The following is a 23930-nucleotide window of genomic DNA, read 5'->3' as shown; positions in this document are numbered from 1 at the left end:
TAAATTTAGATACATTTAAAACCATAAAAAAAGGGGGGGGGGGGGGGGGCATATTTTGTCCAGGTCCAGCTTTGAGTCTCATTTTTCTTCCCAAGCATGTCAGTTTAGTGGGAACTATCCATGGTGCTGAAGCACATCCTCGAAGCCTTGCAGAAAATAAGCAGTTATTTGGGAGCTTACACCAGTGGACACTGGTCAGCCAGGTTAAGCTTGTTTTACCAGTACAAGCTTCAGCTTATAACTTGGAAGATTCATTTAACTGAAAACATAAGAATTTGTATGCTGGATGTGTATTAACATATATCTACATCTGTAAGGAAAAATGTGGTGTGCCAATCACCGGAAACACCTGTCAGCAGGAGTCCAATACAAACTTCAACTCCTATGATGACCTCAGCGTTCAATCAACACCCGCCCCCCAACTACAGGTTTCATAAAGATGAGATGATAGCAGAGTCATTGTTGCTCTTGTGTGCTGCATTGACACACTGTACCATATAAACTCAGCATTTCCAGTGTACAGGAAACACCCATTTCAAAAGCCACTTTATGTGCTGTGTAGTGCTTACACCTGCACACATTTACTCTACTGACACAGATTTGTGCTATATGGGACAAAGTAGCACAAAACACTTCAGGAGATTAAACAACACCAGATTCTTGATATGTAAAAGTGCAAATGAATGTTTGTACGTACAGTGTTTATGTTAAAAGGCCTATTGTACTGAACACATGCACAGCTTGGGACAGATTTTAAGACTATATGAAGGTACACTGCCTCCACGTCAGACTAGAGATTTCAAATTTGAGACAGCAGAAGGTCCATTAAGTTAACTGATCAACCTGAACGTGAGGACTGACGCAAGATAAAGAGAATTAAAGCAATATGTGGGTCCAGCGGGAGCCATTATAGGTTTCGACATGAGTAGAACATAACACTGAACAGAGCAGACAATATAATTTCTTAGATGATATAGGGGGGAAAAGTTAAGTTTGCCTGCCTGGACCTTTTTTTTCTGTCAGATTACTCAATATTGAAAAGCTGTCAAACATTTAATTCAAGTAAGAAATGTATTCAGCTAAGGGTACCCCGTATAAATAAATAATCAACTTTGTCTACCTAACCATTAAATAGTTGGTCTGGAACAATATCTTACACAGGGGCTAAACTAAAAAGCAAAAGGAAGAAAGTATATACTATATAATATGACGACCAAGAATTCAGGGGTGCCAGCTGTTAATCACGTACCATACTCAGTATCTTCTTGGTGGACTTAAGCTGGAATCACTGTGGTCGAATACGCATCGGGTCACAGTTGACTATTCTTTCTATAGCATAACGTGGGACAAGACATCTTTTTAACCACGACTCTAAGTAAGAGATGCATGCACTGTACGAACTTACCATAGGTCTGGGTGTGCAGAAGTCCACAGAAAAATAAATACTGTAGAGGACCCATTCTGGCATATTGGCCTCGTAAGCTATCGGCGCATGAATTCCTCCTCAAGCAGAAACAAAAAATGAAAAAATGAAAAAGAATCTCATCAATCCTGTTTTCACTTGTGAGACTTTGTGACGATTTACTACTGCGAGTTAGTGAACTAAAAAAACCAAAACAGTTATTGTAGCCGCCGAGGGAAATCGTTCTCATTCACATGTCCATTCTCCCACTCCAAGAGCGCACCAGTAAGCTGTGGTCTGTCGACTCGCCGACACGTTGGCAGTTTCTGCAGTCACCAATTGGAAACATCACCGACGCCCAAAGACCCTCCAGTGACTGTCGGTCCCCCAGTTCAGACGCATTGTTCTGATACTTTACAAGGTCCGACGGCGGTGGAACTCATCCATCCCTACGTGGGACAAGTTGAGGGATGAAAGGTGGAGACGGGATTCAGTGAGAGGTGAGCAGCTGAACGGTGCAGCACAGCTCAGCCCCTCCTCTCCTCGCTCCTGCCCTGGGAGAAAAAGCCGCGCGAATGTAACAAGCACAATAAATCTGAGCATTAAAACTCAGCAGCAGTTTAGATCTGAACTGGTACAGCTATGGTCAGGAGTCGTTTTCTTTCTTTCTGTTTTTCAAGGAGATCACAGACAGCTGATATACTCATAGGCATAGTCAGCAACATGATCAGTGTCGAGTAAATGAAAGCGCGCTGTTTTGGCTGGCTTCTATTAGATTTTATTTCCTTTCATTCAATTTTTATGTCCTTGGACTGATAATATCTTAAAGCACGCCTTATTATTCCTAACTGTTATTTCAAAATGTTATTATATATGTATAAATATATATTTAGCTAGTTCATCTCCGTTTGAATGAATTAAAACATCAGAATACGTAACATACACTTGCTCGGTTTATACTTTTAGAGACTCGGTGTTAGATCCCCCAACACATTATTCCCATTCCCAACATTGCACCTGCAACTAGATATACTAGAGCCATTTTGTTTATCCAGCACACAAACATTCCTCCTTTATCTTGCAGATGTGCTCTCGCAGAGCTGATGCATCATTTCTGTTATCATTTGTCTCCTCCTGAACTTGACCCTGCATCACCCCGCCAAAAGACACGAACGGTTGAGTAAAACGATTGAAACAAAGCTGTCTGATTTTTAGTAGCTGGCATTTTATTTTCATGTTCATGGTTGAGAGAGCTATTACAAAGGTGTACAGCTGTGAAGAAATGGCACTTCATTCATGCCCGCTGCCTGAGGCGCTTATCCAGTTTTTTCGTCAATACTGCTCAATATTGTCAATAGCATTATAAACGCAGTGCCTCACTGTTAGATGAGAATGAGATGAGGCTGTATCAGGTGCTATTGATCTGGCCAGTGAAATTAAAGCATTTTTTAGTGCTGTGTTCACAGCAGTAGATCGAATAATAATTGTGGACAATGACTAAAATTAGTCTGTATGAAAGGGGTGTAAAGTGAACAGAATTATTTACACTGGATAGATCTCATTTATCACACAATTGTGTTTTCAAAATACTTTTTTTCCTATGGCAGCAGCCTTGTTCTTGGTGTTGTGGAGACCTTTTTTATGTCTATAACTCTTTGCCTTAAAAGGGCAAGCCTTTACCAAAACTAGATTACTGTCATTAAGTGTCATCTGGGAGGAATAAAGTACTGCATTACCATTCCTGCCAAACCACAAAGGAATGGTCGCTTTAAGTGACCTGACACCAAATGACAGTTTTTCAAAATTTGATGTTCAAAGTGACCTTAGCCCACAGCAGCCCTGCCTCTCGGAAGTACAAAGAGGAGATAATAAATAGGCTTTTCAAGAAATTAATAACCTCACAAAATCCATCAAGGTGAACTTTAATGACATGCAGAGGAATCTTCAAGAACGTGGTGAGTGTAATTGTGGCAAATAACTTGATACATAATGCTGCTATTCATCATTAACACTGAATCATGCAAACACATATTCTATAATATGGTGCTTGTTCTGTGCTTTATTTTAAAATCCCAAATGTTATTAATTAAGTTACTTATTAAGTAAAAGTATTTTTAAGTATCCCTCAATTAAAATAGATGAATGAATGCACCTGAAAAAGGTTATGTTGCATAAGCATTTGTGTATTGGCATGTGAGATCTTGCATAAGGTTAAAAAAAAGAAATACATTTATTGAGTGTGGTGATTTGATGTTTATCTTGAAGTTGAATAAGATAAGGGAGGCAGAGAAAGACCCCATCTTTCATCACACACTACAAGATAGACAGGTTTCCAGGCAACGTGGGATTCTGCTGCCTTTCTCACACAAACCAAAATCAAAAAGACTCTCATCAATCTACCTCTCTCCCCGCGCTGATCACACATAGGAGACAGAGTCAAGGTCAGAAGTTTTGTCTGCACCATTACCTGCTCATAGCCGTGTTTGTCCAAGCCAGGAGTGTTGGAGGTAACAGATGGTGTGTGTGACAGTGTGCTCAACACGCTCACGCTCAGCCTTACTGAGAGTAGACAGAGTAGACATGTGTCCTGACCACAAAGTCCAAACCTGCATACAAGTGTCAAACCTCTGTCTAACAGCTCAGGGTGCTGAGTGCAGTGGCAATGCCTTGAAAATCAAACTAGTGATCCGAGTAATTGATATAATAAAACTATTATAAAAATTGCTCAGATCACTGACTTTTTGGATTTTCAAGGCATTGCCATTGCACTCAGCACCTTAATAATAATAATAATAATAATAATAATAATAATAATAATAATAATAATAACAATAATAATACATATATATATGTGTGTGTGTGTGTGTATATATATATTTTCCATTTTTAATTTCTAAAGAGCATTTTTTTTTACTTTTCTTGCTTTTATACTATTAAAAGTAAGTATTATATTATGCTTACTGTTTTTTTTCTATAATATAAAAGCCAAATACTTTCCAGAAAACAAACAAACAAACAAAAACATCAATTACAAGTCAATAGAATAATATCCTACACATGGTCTTACTTAATTAAGTAATACAGATCACATAAACATTAAAAGCAATTATTTCTAGGACTGATAATACTAGGTTAACAAACCAGACTAGTTAATGGAGATCACTGAATCATTTTGTTTCTTAATTTATTCCACAAGATACATGAAGTTGTATTGATTCATCCATCCTTCCATTCTGTTAACTGCTCATTCAGCTAGGATACAGGGTGGTAGTGGGCGCCCTCTGGGATAGTGCCGTAGCATATCCCAGAGGGCGGGTGGTCAAAAGGCAGAATATACCCTGGACAGGTTCCAAGTCCATTGCATTGCTATCTCAAGGATCAATGTATTCCAAAACAGTGCAATGCTTCAGCTGCAATGAAAAAAGTATTTTGTTGTGGTAGTAAGTTTCTCCCTACATCTCCTCCCCCTATTTTCAAATGTAGTTGAACATCATGAATTATAAGGATCATGTGTGGGTGTGTTTTTTTTATACATGTCATGGAAAAATGGTCTGACCTTCCTTCCAAATACAGCATGATGTAGTTGGAAGCTTATAAAAAACTAGAATGGGAATCTAAAATTGTGAAGGTCTGACTGACTTATCAAGGAACAAATCACTCTCTTGGGATCTCTTTTGTAAAAACACAACAACACAGCAGGCACAGTCACAAGGAATGTCTGTCAACTGGTGGACTACTGTACTTGGGCCTATTACAGTAAGAGTCTGAAGTCTTACAGAGAAAAACAGCTTCACAGGAAAAAGAATGAGGTTCCGCTGGGGGAAACCTCTGTGTTCCTTTCTGACCTCGATTCTTTAAGGCTAGGGCAACGTGATTGGCATTGGCATCATGATTACTGAATTTACCAGTTGTAAATTTGAGTTTACACAACAAAATGGGAATAATTACACAGAATTAGGCTGTAGAACAACTACAGTACATAGAGTAGATGCTGCTCAGAAAAGGCCGTCATCTAACACATGCGCAGGGACATCACTGTATGCCATCCCACCTGTTTAAGGGCAAAGAGTATTGGCTCCTCACTCTGAAATGTTGCCCTTTGTCTCCTTGAGTTTGAGAAGGCAGATTTTATCCTCCAGACCCAGCAGGCTGTGAATAAAGTAAGTATGCAATGCAAATCAAAAACCATGGGAATAACTGTCTCCACTGAGGTTCTTTCGAGTTCCCGTGTTGCTGTGCTTTTCTGGATCAAACCTGTTCTTTAAATTTCAAAGTGTACCATACCTCTTGGGATACTTTTGTAGGACTCTTAAAAAATCAAAGCTAAACATCGCAAGATGTCTCTTTTCAAGAGATGTATTTTACTTTCTGGGAGATGAGTGGTGTTGTCAATGCATTACTATCACTTTATTCTCTTGCCATAGTCACATTGCTTCCCCTGTATAACTTCACGCTTCACAAGACACCATTGAACTCCTGACATACCTTGCAAGAGTGGGGAGAGAAGAGTCCAATCCTAGCAACTCCATTTAAATGCTTTCAAGGTGAAAAAGACCCCATTCAGCTTCTGAAAGAGGTACTTTGGGGACACTAGTGGAAAACTTCTCTGGCAATATATAGATGTAGAAGAAGCAGAAAGGGTTTTTGCTTAATCAGGCAAAAGGACATTTAAACCATTTGTTTTTCCTCTGGATGAGCACAGGGGAGAAAGAAGAAAACAAGGAAGAAAATGCTGAGAGCAATATGAGGTAGAAACCCCAGGAAGCACTGTGCACATTTTCAAAATGGCAGATAATAGACTTCTCCCATGCGTGTAAACATTGCATTTCCATAGAAATGGCCTCTTTCTGTGTTTCAAACGGCTAGTCATGGGTGAGAGAGTTACGTGGCACTCACCTCTTAATCTTGTTAGATGTTTTTAAAATAGCACTGGTTCTGTGTTTTTTTTTTTGTTTGTTTTTTAAACATTGAGAGACAGAAAGCTTGTGTCAGTATTTGTAATTTGAAATCTGATTTAAAAATTATGGTTCTGTTAATGACAAAGATATGATTTATTATTCAATATATGTTTTGCTGATGGACGTGACAGGTTATTGGCCAAATGTCACAGCTGAAATACTCCCCCCACTTCCCAAACACGTTTTCTGTTGTTTCTTGTAACTTCCTGTATGAAACCAATTTAATATAGGAGATTAAACAAGAAATTTCATGTTAGGTTTACACGTGCTTTCAATGACAAAATGAATCTGCACCATCTCTTCCTGTGACTGGATCCATATATTTTATCATTATTGTTTATGAACAATTATGTTGTGAACATAGCAGTTTTTTAAACAATTCATGGTTATATATTTTCACATGTGGAAAAGTTTATGTGATATTAACTTAAGTGAGTGATGGCAGTTTGTAAATTGTTATTAGTACATTAAACCATTTAAAGTTTGTGTTTGCACTGAGATCCTAACAGCGCAAAGTTTTATTAACAAATATAGCCCAAGGATTCCAATTCATAAGAAGTACAGATGATAGATGTGTATTAATAATGTGAGGACTGCTGCGTACTGTGTCTTGTTACAGTGCAATAGGTGTGGGACATTATGCATCATTGTGACATGCTTGTGTGTAGGCACAGTCTTGAGAAACATAATAACCCAAGAACAATGCACGCCAGAAAGCTAATACCTAAATTGTACTTACGCCACAGGTCTCCTCTTGAAATCTGTCATGCACTCCTCCATACTAGATGATCTGATTAGATTTTGGATGACTTTCCTGCATAAATTTGCATTTCTTTGAGTAAAAAAATGCATTCATTTTACTCTATCGAGTTTACACAGCTCCTCTACTTCTGAGGGAAAAGTTCTCTCCTAGATAAATGGCGGGCCGCTCGATTAATGGGGTGATATGATCCATGCAGAGCAGTGCGGGTTTGTCAGGAAACAGGAGTAAGAGGAACAGTGAGTTTGCTGGTTTTGAGCATCAAATGAAACTCTGTTTTCTGGTCAGTCTTCTCTATGCCACTGACCTGCGGTCATAAGGCTTCTGGGTAGTGACCGAAAGAATGAGCCAGTGGATATAAGTCACTGAAGGTTTAAGGCTTGACTTTGCGTGACTGGGTAAGGGATTTAGTGATCCAAAAAGACTTTGATATTGTTGTTGCTCCCTCACATTGGCAGGAGGTTGTTCAGGCTTCTCCCTGGAGCCTTCGCCAAGTTTAATAGAAAATGTACTAAAAACATTTTATTCATGAATGTAAAAAAAAACGCTCTTTGTGAAGTTTGTTATTATGAAACCTATTTTCTTACAGAAAAGGTTCAAAATCTAATAAAATATTTTCTGCCTTCTTAAGAAGCATTGGCTAAAAAAATGTGTGCCATTCTTATGCCTATGTAAGAAATAGGAAACCATAACCATAACCTTAACCCCCCCCCCCCCCCAAAACAAAATAAAAAAAAAAAAATAAAATAAATTTTTTTAAAACACCCCAGCTTTTAACACCTTTAAAATAACACAAACAAGACAAAAACTGCTGCTTTTACATTTCAGTTGTGATGGTACTGAAAGTCACTCAACAGGTCCAATAAGAAGAATTCTACAATAAATTGTTATAGTGTAATATGAATTTATATTGGATGAAATATTGACTCATGTCTACATCCCTAAATTGCATTTAGGAATATGGACATGGCCAAGACAAACGGCTGAATTTTAAACTGAGCATCAGAATGGGGAAGAAAGGTGGTTTAAATGATTTTGAATGTGGCATGTTTAATGCTGCTGGATAGGCTGGTCTGAGTATTTTAGAAACTGCAGATCTACAAGGATTTTCCAGCACGATCACCTCTGGGGTTTACCGAGAATGGTCCGAAAAAGAAAATAAAATTTTGTGTGAGTGACAGATCTTTGGGTGAAAATGCCTTGTTGATTCTAGAGGCCAGAGGAGAATGGTCAGAGTGCTTGAAGCTGATATGAAAGCAGCGGTAACTCAAATAACCACTCGTTACAATCAAGGTATGCAGTTTTTCTGAACACACAGCACATTGAACCTTGAAGGAAATGGGATACAGCAGCCTGCTCGAATTTTGCTGCATACATATTATAGTCTTATATTACTCACATAGTATTAAAAATACTTCTAATCCTTAAAAAATATGCAATACACAGCTGAGAGGGTCATGTTGTACAAGGCTGTTGTATGTGAGAGAAATATCAGATTTATACTCAAATGAAAACAGCTATACAATGTATTAGCTTCTCAGTAATATGAAGCTGGTAATGATTGGCCAAGCAAGTTACTTAGAATTACCTTTCCATAAATAGTGTGTTATATAGATTTCTTTTTTTAAAATTTCAGTATATGTTAGAGAATGGCCTTGGATTTCTTGGAAATCAGGAAAAGGAATTCTCAGATATGTAGCTTTTACAGCAATGCCACTGTACACTGCATATAGGGCATATTTTGTAAAATAGTTGGGTTTTTATTGGAGAAACAAAGGCATCTAATTGGGCTATGTCTTTCAATCATGTCCCCCTTTTTTTGGGTGGGGGGATATGTACCAGACAAGTCTGATCACTAAGGTAGTACAGACTGCGGATTGTGAACAGCCAGTAGGGATTAGACAGGTCTTGGTAGATCTTCATTAAATGGATCAATGTCCAAGGAGAAGCTCATTATTTGTGGCTAAATCAGGTAATACACTCAGATTGAATGGAGAGCGATTAGGTAGAGAAGAATACAGGCTTGAGAAGCTGTCTGCCTGAGAACAGAAGTGAGACATTTGATGAGGAGATGCTGGTAAAGGAATTTTAATTTGCCAAATTAGTTGTTGCTCTTGAACTTGTTATAGCTTCATTTGTCAACTCTAACTGAAGACCTAGCTATAGTGATATTCCTACAGTGAATGGCGGCGGTAACTGTTGGCTACGTGTATAGAGATCACTGTCAAGTATTGTTAATATTACATGCTGCAGTCTCTAACACTGTACACAAATTTTCATACTGGCTGGGTGAATTCTTGTAATAAGTATGCACTTCTGTGCATTTCTTGTAATACAACTTTGTTGATTTGTCGGACGAGAGATATTTTTGTTCAGATATTCCTGTGAGAGATGATGCTAATATGAGCAGGCAGGTGGATTATTTCTGTAGCTGTAATAAGGCCTAATGCGCTATTGCTGTGTTAAATTCTGGTAATCCACAGCAACCTGAAAACAAAGCAGTGACCTCAGGGCTTGGTATAAATGAGATTAGTTTACTTTGTGTAAATATTTGAAAAAAGGGAATGAAATTGGACATTTATGTTGGAAAATTGTATTTTTCAATATTTTTTAGCAAGAAACAATGTTGGGAAATAGCCAATAGCAATATCTCCATTACTGAAGGACAGATAGGCCTGTATAGCTTTTTATTCTACACTTCTGAATTAAATCTTTAGGCAGTTTACAATACATTATGGTTTATATCCGAATACTACAAAGTCATTTTAATCATATAGATTGTATGGATTAGGATATTTCTCTGATATACATGTCTACAAAGGAACCAATTAATAATAAGAATATGGCATAATGACATGTTTTAGTTTAAAGACAACTCATACCAAAATTGTACCCAAGAACGTTGATTCCTGTGGCCCTAAATACCCTTTGGTCACTGTAACCCTGCACTGAATACTCATATCAACAGTGTGAATAGTAGGGAAGAAAGTATGCATCCCTGCTGCAATCATACCACTTTCCAGGTGCTGGGATTCTGGGCTAAATTCCAGTGTTTTGAAGAACATTTGCATGCATTGGAAATAGGCCTTATGCAGATTTATGGTGACAGCTGGTACTCTTAAGACCTAAAAGCTACACACACAGATCTATGTGCCATTTTTTTTAGGTCTAGAAAAAACATAACCAACTGTAGATATCGCTCTTGAACTGTTGTGAAAATTGTTTTGTGACCTCTGTTGCTTGTGTGTCATATATCTGTCACTGGAGATTGCCTCACATTTTTCCCCAAATGATCGAGTTGTAATTTATGTTTTCCAAAAAGCAATACAAGAAATTTAAAACCACTCTCTCTGACACCAGTATTGTGACTTGCTGCAGTCATCATGGCAGTCAGAGTAAGAGGCCATTCTCTGCTGCTGAGCATAAGGAGCCTTTTTGATGACTTTGTAGCAGGTTGAGTAGACTAGCTTCTGTAGCTTCTTTTGTTCCAAACACAGTTTTTCATCCTAAAAGCTGGTCTGAGACTTTGTTCAGTTCCATATGTTTGAATGACATAAGGAAATATAGTGGCTTTCTCTGTATGTTAGACAAGACCTCTGCCACAAACACAGTGTGTTCCGTTTCTAAAACCCACACAACTTTATTTTAAATTCAAATGGAGATCCAAAAGTTTGCAAAGATATCAGTCATGTCAGCTTGAATAATGGGGAAAAGTTTCCCTTGGTGTCAGTGGAGAGCTGACAGTGTGGATTAAGATGATTTTGAACTGCCCGAGGCTATGCAGACGTGAACAAAGAGGGAGTGACACTGTATGTTAAAGGTATTAATTGTTGTGACAAGTTTAATTCTATTTTATAGCTATTTTACTGCATAACTTTGCTGTTTGTGACTATTTAACACGCTCTTGTTAGCGTTCTCCTTAATTTTGCTTCTGCACTGGAAGATCCAGGACATCATGAAGCTGTGGAACTGTCCTTGGAAGTCTGAAGTTGGATGAATGGATGGATGAAGACCACTAGATCAGAAATGCCACATAATGTGGAACAACAATGAACAATTAATATATACCTGTATGTTGTAATCCCTTTATAATAAACCATCTCACAAAACCACCCAGTGAGCTGGACGGGATCCTCAACTGAGCCTACCTAGTTGCTTAGACTTATGTCTGGAAAGAATTTTTTAACATCTTATGTTTTTTAATTTTTTATTTTTAGTATGTTTATGTAACACACTGAGTACAGTGTAAGCAATCAAAGAGATTGTGGCAGAGTGCTAAGCAGCTGTTGAAGTACTAAAAAATATTGAAATATTTGTGGCAACCGTCAGCTTAGTGTTCTTTTTTCCTTCTCCGTTCAGACAAATCATATTTCCTGCTATGCTGCCGGTGTATATTTATAATCAAAGCACAACATTTCCTCCATAGGCCAGCTCTGAATATCACAGTATCACAGTCAGTCTAGTTTGCCTGCACATTTAAGAGGTATTTACAGGTGTTTACAATTTTGAGCTGCACAGAAGCACACACTATGTTTATCCAACCTCTACCACAGCTTTGTCTGCCTCTGCAGTTGTTTTGATTATTGCCTTTGTAGCAATTACTAATTGTTTGTATTGCACTACTGCCCCCTACTTATGGGCTGTGGTAAATAAACCTTCTAGGAGGTATTCAATGCGCTCTTTTTTTAATACAGTACGGTATGTTACAAAGACATCTGTTTCTACAAAACTGCACATTTGCTGCCACTCCAACACCCACTGTTCACTAAGTTGAAAAAATGTTTATGCATTTTTGTTTGCACTTTTTAAAATATTCAAATAACTTCCCATTTTCAGAAAAAAGAAGTCTATTCTATTCTAAAAAAATCTACAAAAGTAAAAATGAGAGAGGCCGTCAGTGTCTCTAGCAGCCTCTAGACACTTGTTATTCAGTGCTATTGTTTTGAGTGTCAAACAGACAGAAGAAAAGGAAGAAAAGCGGATACATAATATACTATAGATGGCACTCTCAAGACAGCAGAGTTACAAAGGAATATATCCAACAGATTTGCATTCATTCCCTGGAGAGGTGCTGCGCACTGCACATCTAGTTGGAAAATCAGCCTATTCTTAGATTCTTAGAGGGAGGGAAAAAAAGTTCCTTTCACATACATAAAATATGGTGCTGTCTTCAGGAGCAAGTAATATTCATGCCGAGTAATGTCACCTTAAATGTTAAAAACAAAACAAAACAAAACAAAAAATATCCATCCTTGAACAGACTCCTTAAAATAAAGGACATTCTCCTTCACTGGACTCTTAGGCAAACTCTGAGACTGAAAGCTATAGCTGAAGAACATACAGTACATTGCATGCTGAACCAACAGTCAGTAAGATCTACCTCCTGTAGTGTTATCACCACTATGCCCTGAATTTAACATGCAACTCTGTGACAGGAGTGAGCTTAAGGTGTCTGCTTTAAGTCATCAGCACATAATACTGCATCCGAGGTAAATAGATGGGTGGCAAAGAGAGGTAAAAGGAATATCTGTTGAATATAGCAGCCAGCACTAATAAGGAAAAGCTAAGCTCTTAGTGAGGCTTAAAGCAGCTTACAGATGAAGAGTCTCAAATTGGCTGCAGTATTTTTTCTATTCCAAAAACTAAAATCTTGTGGGGCTTAGTAATTTCTTCACATATACACTACGCCAGACGGAATGAAGGGAAATCCAGATCTGCTGAAATGCATCCTCTGCTGCCCACAGCTTAAGTTGAGCTCTTAATATGTCGTAAAGGGAGCTTAATTGGAAAGGAGATGTAGACACTTTCATTCCTGGCTGATGTAATTTTACACAATATTAACACTGATGCAAGTGAACCATCCATATCCAGCCGTGTCTCCTTGTGATTTAATTTTCCTCAAGTGATATATATTTGACAGAAGTTGGCACAGAGCAACGTGCATTTTTCGTATGTATTATGATGAGCGAGCTACCAGCAGAAATGCAATGCTGAAAGGAGGATATGAAGTTATGTGACATTAGATGTAGTTCTTACATAGCTTTATTTTTTTTCAAGTGGCAAAGTTTGGCTTGCAGAGGGCATGAATATTTCAGCGACGTTGCCTTCATTTGCTAGCTCTGTGGTTAATGACTCATTGGGGTGTTACATTTCTGCTATAGTGGTTATATAGGAAATGTAATAATATAGGGCATCTTTTAATCAAATGAACCCACTAAAATGGACAAAGTCACATTCTCATATCCTAATAAGCAATAACTCTGCATGCCTAAGCCCCAATACATGCAGGTTCAGAACATTTAACTGACTCACTCATCATTTTTCTCTTAGCATATCTTAGTAAAAATCACATATATTTTTCTTTATGCTCACACAATACTCTCCTTAATTTCCAGCAGATTTTATTTTCTGAATTGGTTTTATTTTATTTATTTATTTATTGTTTTTTGCAATTTTAACTTAAAAAAACCAAATCAAACAAACAAACAAACAAACAAACAAGCAAACAAAAATATTCATTCCTTTCCCAGTTTCATGATTAGTCCTTTTAATCTTGAGTAAAATGTTCACCGCCTGAATTATCGGGTAGTTGGTAGGTATTTGCATTACCTACAAGATGAATTAGTAATGACTTTACTTGCTAAGCAAGTGTGTCACTATTGTCGTACTGTGAATTTTAATGTTATGGACAAATACAGCTTCATAAAGTTCCTAGCATTGCTCTGGACACTTGATTATCATTTTTGCAATCTGTTAAGCCCAAATGACCAGTTTTTGTGGTGTGTTTCGGGTTTATAGTGCTCATCGTGCACAGTTTTAAAAGTGCAAAAGCTATATACAGTGAGAAAATTAGGCTTCCAAAGAACCCAACACAACAACACAGCAAGGACTGGGAAAAATATATATATTTTGAGGCTTACAATGAGGAGCAATAACAGAGAGGAAAAGACAAACAGATGGTGGATGTAACATACACGTAGATAAAAAAGTGGTAACTTCAGTCTCGGTCTCAGGTGGCAGGACAGGGACCAAGAAATAAGAAATGGAAGAAAACAGGGGAAATCAGTTGAACTCTCCTGGGGCAGACCACATAATATGAAGACACTATACAGAGAAAAGTAAACACAACTCAGTTTAATGGACATCAAGGATGACAATAATAGGAAAGTAGTGAGGAGAGCTATACTATTAAAAACCCGCCTCATTCAGAGTGCCTTCCTTGTTGCAGATGCTGCCAATTTGACTCTCTCTTCAAGCATGACCAGGTGCTGGGTATTTTAAGAGCTGAACTTTGTGCCGAGGCTCTCCCTCAGCGTTAAGTGTCACTCACTAAGAAGCAAAGGAAAAAGCACTCTGTGCAGCTTCCACAGCAGGACACACCACAATGCATTTTTTCCCAACAGCAACATTGGTTGACAATTTTGACAAAACAGAATATGGGGTCTCAATGCATCAAGGTGCAAGAAAAAAATAATTTTGTATTTATTTGATGCAGGCAGTCTACTTATTGTTGACAAGACCAAAAATGCTGGTTTAGTCTAAAGCACACAGATGAAAAGTTGGTGACCTTAAAATGCCCACAGGTTGTCTACATAAGAGCATTAAGAGCTAAAAACATTTGCTAGGTTGCATACAAGGTACATAATTACATTGCATTCATCTAGGAGTGGAGTGGACTCCACTTTGCCCCCAGAACAGCCCAACAACTTCAGGGCATAGAACCATCTAATTATCTCTCCCGAAGCACTGCACGGATAGCAACAGAATGGTGATGGCTATATACAAAGCTGGGGTCACATCATTACATGCTGTGACATTCATAATGAAATATTCATCTTAGCACAATACACAGTGGTTTTTTTAAAGCATTAAAACTTTGCCAGCAGGCTGCCTCTAGTTCTCCTAACACTTCTTCACAACAGGCTGTTAACCATTTCAGACTTCTTCCTGCTCAACTAAACAAGACAGATTCCACTAAAGAACGAAGAGTATATCAGTATATATGCAGCTTTTAATATTTTTGTGGCACACAGATTTAGTGGCAAAGTACAGACACATAGAGATCTCCTCAAAAATCAAAAGTTCTTCTTCTGTTTTGGGTCAATAGGCAGTAGATCCAGATCTCCTGAGGTACTCTTTGACATCTCTAGGACACATCATTCCTATTCCATGTGTAGATGAGGGTTTTTTGTTTTTTAATTAAACTGTGAATTAAACAGGGTGCATATCCCCCCTTATCTGATCTAATATATTGCTTTAATCAAATGAAGAAAATCAAATGTCCACAGTTACACTGCCATCAAGTGGTGAAAAGCAACATTTTTTTAATTTTATTTTGGAAGTCATTTCATGTGACTAAATCATTATTCTTGCACTGAAGGCAGAGGAAAGGAAAAACATACTAGTGAGGTTTATTTGAATAGGAATTAACTAAATTGGAATATGGCAGATGAAAGAAAATGTTCAGATATAGAGTTTGGCATGCATTTGAGCCTTACACTGTCGCTACTGTGCAGTGAGTTCAACTAAGAAACACTAGGTTGTGATAAAACAATAAAAACAATAAATGAACAACACATGGAGAGCCGCCTCTCTCATCACACACTAGTCAAAACAAGCAAGAGGAAATTGTTTTGATCTGGCGCATGAATGAGTTTTGCTGCCATCTCCTGGTAACATCACCTCATTGCAGGTAATATAACACATTTGCCCCATTTAATACAATATTGACTTTGCTTTCATAAATGTGCTCTGTTAGGGAACATTGAGCAGCCAAATCCATACTTATTTGCTCTACTTTTGAAAAATGCACTTTGCTATTGGTCTCAATCCACTGGAATGATACAATGTGCAAAAGGCTGAAGCTAGTTACCAGAGAAACAGTAGTTGCAGCAGTGACAGACTTGATTTGTTTAGTGTTTGAACATCCGAATTAAGTGTAAGCCCCTCGCCACACCACAACTTGAAACTCAATTCCAAGTCCTATTAACGATAAGGCTCGAAGGCAGCGTATACAGTTTCAGTGTTTACATGCTGGGCTTGAGCCATTGTTTAAAGAGAGAGTTGTGCCAAACCTTGAAGCAGTGAGATTCGACATACAAGTTGGATTTTGTACTTCTGCTGCCCGCATATCTGAAATTTGGAACTTCCATTTTGTATTCCTTTGGTTTGACCTTGCAAAACACATGCTGTGGGACTGCAGTTGACCAAGAATTACATGTGAAAAAAGATTAAGACTGTGTTTGGTGCAAGTATGATACATAGTTCAGGTAAATAATTTCATTTTATTACACTCTATTACTCAATTTCAATCATATACGCATATTCACACATATACATAGAGCAGAAATAGCTAAGAAATGATCAAAAATGTTATTATTTCATTGGTGCAAAACAAGGCAGTTCCTACAGGCTGTGTGCAGTACTTCAATATATTCTATTAAACTCAGTCATATAGCCTTGACCTTTTACCTCAGATCTTTTCATGCTGCATCACTGCAGCAGACAAGTTTGGTAAGGGCTGTTGACAACCACGCACAAATCCAGCCAAACATGCAGCAGGGGGTTCCCTTGAGGGCAGCATTCATAACTAGGAGGTTGATTGTTGTTTTGACGTTTAATTGCCTTTTAACTCAAGTGGGACGCAGAAGGTATTTGGTTTAGATGTAAGGACGAGGGGATAGGGGGAGAAAGCAATTGGAACTGACAACTGAAAATATTGCCCTATTAAATATGTTAGACCAGTAATATACAGAGGTAAATAACATAAATATTTCATGAAAGCCGTACAGGTGGACCAGCTCGCCTTCAGGCTGACCACAGATGATTTAGCCTCTTTGCTTCTTTAGCCACTGGCTCGTCTAGCTTTGAAAACGTATATTGAGGTGCTATCTGGCAGTGCCTCTGCATTGTTGACAAATGTTGGTAATTGGCATCCAACTTAATAAGGTCCACCTCTGCTCCAGTGCAATAGTTTCTTTTCAGTCAAATTCCTCGTCCTTGAGGTGTGAGCGTGACGTGCCACCGTTATAGTTCATCCAGAGTTTAACATGAAGTGATTCCTTATTCCAAGTTCTTTTTTTGCTATTCAATTAAATCTAATTTAGGAAATTGCTTAAGTGAATATTTACATCACAGAATAATAATGATAAAAATGATAATGGTTTATTTTAAAGTAGGCAAACAACCATCTGAACAATCAGCTATTAAAACTGAAGATTTGCACAGCTGGCTCCCATTAAGTTCCACAATCCACTCAGCAAGATTCATTAACCATATTGGATCACCACAAGGAAATTAAGAAATGTGCCAGAGCATTTATGACACCAGTGTGAGAGTATCAGTTAAATGAAAGTTTTCTTGGTAATAGGCTCTTAAAGCACAATGCGTTCATATTAAGATAGCGCTCATGATATATTAATTATATATATGTATTTATACACAAGTTACAGTATAGAAAATACACTCAATTTATGTAACAAATTACCAAAGCGTCTTCCATAACGAGTACTTGTACTATCCAGGAAAATATCAACGGATGTATGCATTGTCACATTGTCACAGTGTGTGTGTGCATGTGTGTGTGTGTGAATTTAGGTCACATACTTGATCTGGTCACCTCAGGCACTGTAGATCTGAACATACCAGATCTACAACTACCCAGTTCAAAACATCTTTTTATGGGAAGCAGCAAATCAGAAAAAAAAGTTGGCTGAAAGGAATGGGAACTGGAACTATAACATCTTTTTGCAGACAGTGCATGAGCTGAAGGGCTGCACATAGCCCCAGAAATAAAATATGGAGCTGGAAATTAACCTGACAGGGTACTTTTAATCTCCTGTGCATAATCAGACTGTCAACACAAACCCGATCAAGGTGACAAGCATCAAGTTATTGACTTACAGTGAGCTGCTGAACACATGATTACTGCATGTAGTTGATTTTTTTTTCCTCTTTAAGATCACAAACTTAACATAACCATGACAATGTAGCATTTGGCAGTGGCATCTTGGCCTCAAGTGTTTACTACAAAAAGCTGGTGTGTCATCTTATGCTCTAAACACTTTTAATGTCCACAGCAATAGGCAGTATTAGTGTTATCGAATGTGTTCTTCAGCTGAATAACAGTAGTTAGATTATATAATGTTGCTTTAATTTTCAACGTTGATTTTCATGTAACAATTTATGCCACATCTTTGTTGATATACTGTATCTGTGCAGACTTTACTTCCTCTGCTTTTCCCCTGACCAGTTAAAAAAAACGGTCTCTCACCCTGTTACATTTACATCTACCTTCAAAGAAACTTTTAATCTGTTCCTAGAAGGTAAAATAATATTTATTTGTTATTAGGATAAAAGGCTTTGAAAGCAAAGGTCCTGTGCAGATGGTTGATGATTCTTTTATCTTGTTGCACATTGTAAATTATAACAAGTTTAAACAATGCCTAAAAGGTCCAATAACTGAAGTTTGCATTTATGAACATTTGTTATAATGTATGTTAGGATATTACTGAAGATTATTTGAAAATTAGACACTGTTATGCATGCTATATTGTACATTGTATTGGTTTATTCTGTTTTATAAACAGTGCTCCTTTTTCCAGGTCGCAAACCATTTGACAAACTGTGACATTTTCATGTCTTTGTGCTCGCACATATCACAACTGCCTATAAATCTCAAACTCTGTTACTGAGCCCACTGTAAACAACCAGAATCGGAGGGAAAGAGATGCTGTTGTGCTTCCTCAGCATTTACCAAAGGACAGTGCTACCCTCAGGTACTTGTACTTTAATGTCATACTGTAATTTAGAGTCTTAGGACTAAAAACAAATATGGAGTGTGTATCTATGACAAACAGTAGCTTTCATATTGTGAAGGTTAGGTTTATTTTATTGTGATATTTGCATCAATGTCATAATTCAAATGGGAATGATAATCCCCCCCATAAGTTTAAATGTATGGTACACTATTTTGGGAATTATTATCATCATAGCTCAGTCACATACATAGAACAAATATGGCTCCATCTTTCTAGGATTATTTACTTAATATGCCATGAGTGGCCTGGTACTGCTGATAAATATGTCTTATTAATTTATGGTGAACTGTCAAATGGCTTTTAAGGGTTATAAATATCAGACTGCAACATTTTGGAGACAGCTACACAGAGTGGGTGAGGAAAAGGGTCAAAAGACAGGAGGACAGGATTTCTTTAGAAGGTAATTTCTAGTTTAGCCTGTTTAGTGTGAAGGTATGTCTGTAAAAAACACATCTTATGCTTTTAAAGGTGCAATGTGTAAAACACTTGTGGTTCTGAAGTCTGAAAATAAAATCAAGAACAAATAATGTCTTGTAATGTCATATATTTCAGAAAAATGCTGTAGGTATTACATTAGCAGATGGTACATTTAAACTGATACTAAAAAACAAATCATACCTTACATAATTAATTTTATAAATCTGTTAATATTTTTTGTGCTATAATTACTTACACATGTTTATTTATTTTGAGAAGTAAGAGGGCACTAGCCTAATCTGGTTGTTAAGTGATGACATATAAACTCCTTCCAGGTCCAAGCTTTACTGTGCTCATTAAGGCTATCGTCTTTATAATGTGTTCTAATGCTTTGTATCTTGTTCTATTTAATCTGAACAAGGCCCTAAAAATAGTCAGTGGTCACTATCAGCCTGTCTGGGTTTTTAATATCACTATACATCTGCAGCATGTTTTAAAGTTCAGTTTTTTAAACCTTATGATGTAACTACAGCCCACTGGCTCATGGTTTGCCAGACACCACATATTTTAACGATTAGAAAAGAATCACTTTGGGGCTAAGGAAGACTTTAATGGGTACATCAAGATGAGGATTGGACAGTTTTCATAGTGAGTAATCCAAACCATGCATTAATGACTAACCTAGTGCTGAGGACAAATCAGCTCACATGTTCCTTTGACTGAAGGTTGGTTTTCAGCATATTTTTCCTGCCCTATGATTGCATTTGTCTCTGCTCATCCAGGACTCTCATGTTAACTTTTATTGAAGGGAAAAAGGGATACCGTTTGTCCTTTAGCTTCACTGTGCTAATGTGTTTATATTATCCTAACCATAGCTCTGTAGCTAGCCATCACGTAGCACACAATTATATGGCAGCTAGTCCAACTTCAGTAACCCTACAAACAGTCACTGCTCTTTAGTTTTCTGTCTTTGTGTATGTCTGAAGTGATAGCAGAGCTATACATTTTAATTTAATTAATTTTTCAGAAATCCCTCAGTTGGAACATGGTAGATCATCTTTAGCGAGCTAACTCCCTGCTAACTTCTAACTCTATTAAACTTCTTATATCCAGTTTTTCATAGATGCCTGGATGTTAAACTTTATTGTTACACCTGGTAGAGCTGCCACACTGACCATGTCATGATCGGAGGCAATAAGACGCAGGGTTCTCAAGCACGAACCGCTTTTATTGAATTGTAGCAGCAGTGTACGTGGCTACATCAATTTCTGAAGAAACATATACACACCAGTATTCTAGCGACCTCTAGTGGCTGCCCCCATGGTAGCCTTACTAGGACAACATAAACAGATTTCACAACATCTCCCCCTTTAACAAAAGTACTTTCAACATAAAACAGTGTTGACAGAACGCAGGACATCACAGGGGTAGACTGCCCTCAGTCCTGATAAGGGATTATTCTGCCCTTAGAACATAGAAAGGAGATAGCCCTCAGTCTCTAAATCTGAGAGGTACTTTAATCTCCTGCCCCCTGGAAGTCACTCTCACAGGTGTGGTAGGGCGGAGAGGAGACCCCGGGACAGGGACTGGCAATGCCTGCCTTACTGGTGGTTCTTGGGAAGCAGCCGCCCCTTTAGTTGGAGTAGTCGGTGTAGCTGGAACAGTGCTCTGCTGCTGCTCCTCAGGATCAGCGGTGCCTGGGACAGGCTGAAGGTGTCGTCTGTTGCGGCGAGTCACGTTCCCATTCGCCATCTCCACCAAGTAGGATCTCGGCTCTTTAGACTTACTGAGGACCTTGGCTGGAGTCGTCCACCCGTTTTCCCCGTCAAGCTTCACTACAACATCCTGGCCTGGGAGAAGCTCAGGAAGTGGACGAGCTGAATGTCTGCGGTTGTAGAAGAATCTGTAAGAGTCCTTAGCTGCAGCATCCCTTTGGCACACCGTGTCCCTATTGACTGGACTGGGCAGCAATGTCTTTTCGAGTACTGGGACGGTGGTGTGGATTTGACGTCCTGTCATAAGTTGAGCTGGGCTTGCACCGGTTGCTGCAATTGGTGTAGAGCCGTAACTCATTAAGGCTAAGCAGGGGTCAGGCTGTTTGAGAATGTACTTGGCCGTTTGGACGGCTCTTTCAGCAGCTCCATTTGACTGGGGATAATGAGGGCTCGACGTAGTGTGGGTGAAGCCATAACTCAGTTTGAAGTCTTGGAACTCTGATGATGTGAACTGCGTCCCATTATCACTGACCAGTTCTAACGGGATGCCCCATCTAACGAACATGTGTTTAAGCTTGTTAATGACCTGTCTTCTTGTTGTTGTAGTGAGGGAAGCAATCTCAATGTCTCTTGAAAAATAGTCAACAACGACAAGAAAGTTCTTACCCTCGAGCTCGCACAGATCAGCTGCAATCTTTTGCCAGGGGCTATTGGGCAGAGGAGTAGTCACGAGGGGTTCCCGTTGCTGTGTAGGCTTGTGCGCTCTGCAAAAGATGCATGACCTCACCTTGTGTGTTATTTGAAGTCCAATGTTGGGCCACCACACTGTTGATCTTGTGCGCTCTCTACATTTAGTTAGTCCTTGGTGGCCTTCATGTAATTGGTCAAGGACACTGGGTCTGAGTGCTGTGGGAATTATGATGCGATCGTGGTAGAGCACTAGACCATCTGATTCTGAAAGGTGGCTTCTGGCTGCATAAAAGCCTTGCAGTGGTGAGCTCTTTGCCATTCTCCGAGGCCACCCTTGTCTGATGAAGATGATTGCTTTTTGAAGCGCTGGGTCCCTCTGTGTAGCTCTACGAATTTCCTCCAACTTATGTGACTTGATAGGTTTGCTTGTCACTACGTTGCTCACATATGCCTTGACCTGGCTGTCTGTCTCGGACGGGTAGCATCCGTGCAGTGGATGTCTGGAGAGTGCGTCTGCCACCACTAACTGTTTACCGGGAACATGCTCAGCAGTGACATTGAATCGCATCAGTCGCATCAGCAGTCTCTGACATCTCAGTGGTGTTTTATCAAGGTCGTATGAGTTGATCAAAGGCACCAAGGGCTTATGGTCAGTTTGTAGACGTACATGACCGATGCCTTGGATGTAGCGGGCAAATCGTTCGCAGGCCCAGACAGATGCTAAACACTCTTTTTCGATCTGCGAATATCTTTTCTCTGCGTCTGTGAGCGTGCGAGAACAAAAAGCAACGGGCCGTAACTCCCCCTCATGGTCCTGTAACAGTGCAGCACCCAGGCCATAGCTGCTGGCGTCTGCACTGACAACTGTTGGTCGGCCTGCATCATAATAACAAAGTGCTGGTGCAGCCACGAGCATTGCTTTTGCTTTGTTGAATGCTTGCTCCTGAGGCTCGCCCCACGCCCATACAGTCTCTTTTTTGAGTAGGTTGGAGAGGGGGTGCAGCACCGTGGACAGGCCCGGCAGGAATTTTCCAACATAGTTTATTAATCCGAGTACCTGCCTGAGTTGTTCTACATTGGTGGGGCTGGGCATCCAAGCAATAGCCTCCACCTTGCCATCATCAGGTTTCACACCATCCGCACTGATGATGTGACCGAAGAACTGTAGTTCATTCTTTCCGAAGTGGCACTTGGACCTGTTGAGCTTAAGGCCTGATGCTTTGATTGTCTGTAATACTGCATCTAAGCGTTGGTCATGCTCCTCTTTATTAGCCCCGAAAACCAGTATGTCGTCCATCATGACGACAGTCCCCTCTAGGCCCTTGAGCAAGGTGCTCATGAGCCGCTGAAAGATCTCGGGTGCTGAAGTTATGCCAAATGGCAGGCGTCTGAAGTAAAACCTGCCCATGGGAGTTATGAACGTGGTTAGTTTTTGGCAGCTGGGGTCCAGTGGTATTTGCCAGAACCCACTGGAGGCATCCAAAGTGGAGAAAACTTTAGCCCCTGCTAACTTGGGAGTTATGTCAGCCAATGTGGGCAAGATGTACCGTTCGCGCTTTACACCCTTATTCAAACGTTTTAAGTCCACACACACTCTGACCTCATCCTTGTTGCGCTTTGGAGCAGGCACCATGGGTGCACACCAGCCTGTTGGCTCGGTGACTTCCTCAATGATGCCAAGTTTGAGCATGCGCTTTATTTCCTTTTCCACCTTTGGGAGGAGAGGAAAAGGCACCCGGTGTGGGGTGGTTACACTGTACGGCACTGCATCTTCGGTCAGCTCGATTTTTACAGGTTCACAGTTCAGCAGGCCAATTTCTCCGAACACATCCTCTGTTAAGTCACTACTGATTTTGTTAACTCTGGCGACTAGTCCCATGCGCTTCGCCACTGTCTTTCCCAGTAGGTTACTTGCGTATTGCCCTTTTATAACTGTAATCCAGTACTGGTACTTTTGGCCTTTGTACACTGTAGTAGCAAGGAATTTACCCATGCACTTGACTTTTCCACCAGGGCTGTACACAGTTGGCTTACACTGGATAAGCTTAGGTCTCTGCTGTAGCTTATTAAAGGTCGTTTCTGTCATAACAGTGGTGTCTGCGCCTGTATCAATTTTGAAATCAACTGGACTGCCATTTACCAGTAGCTCCCAGTCGGCATCTGAGCCTG

The 23930-nt window shown here is 39.3% G+C and overlaps 1 protein-coding gene across 2 annotated transcripts in view; it reads right to left on the bottom strand.

Moving 5' to 3' along the window:
- Positions 1-1915, bottom strand: part of LOC134635744 (roundabout homolog 2-like) — an 82548-nt gene extending 80633 nt beyond the window's left edge. For both annotated transcript variants that reach the window (XM_063485249.1, XM_063485250.1), the window contains exon 1: positions 1406-1915. In XM_063485249.1, coding sequence (XP_063341319.1) covers positions 1406-1652 — 247 coding nt within the window. In that variant the 5' untranslated portion in view covers positions 1653-1915. The remainder of the gene's footprint in view (positions 1-1405) is intronic.
- Positions 1916-23930: the final 22015 nt, after the last annotated feature.

Source organism: Pelmatolapia mariae, linkage group LG10_11 (assembly GCF_036321145.2).
Source record: "Pelmatolapia mariae isolate MD_Pm_ZW linkage group LG10_11, Pm_UMD_F_2, whole genome shotgun sequence".
NCBI lineage: Eukaryota > Metazoa > Chordata > Actinopteri > Cichliformes > Cichlidae > Pelmatolapia > Pelmatolapia mariae.
The sequence above is the reverse complement of the archived record's forward strand: the minus strand, read 5'-3'. Positions and strand labels throughout refer to the sequence as shown.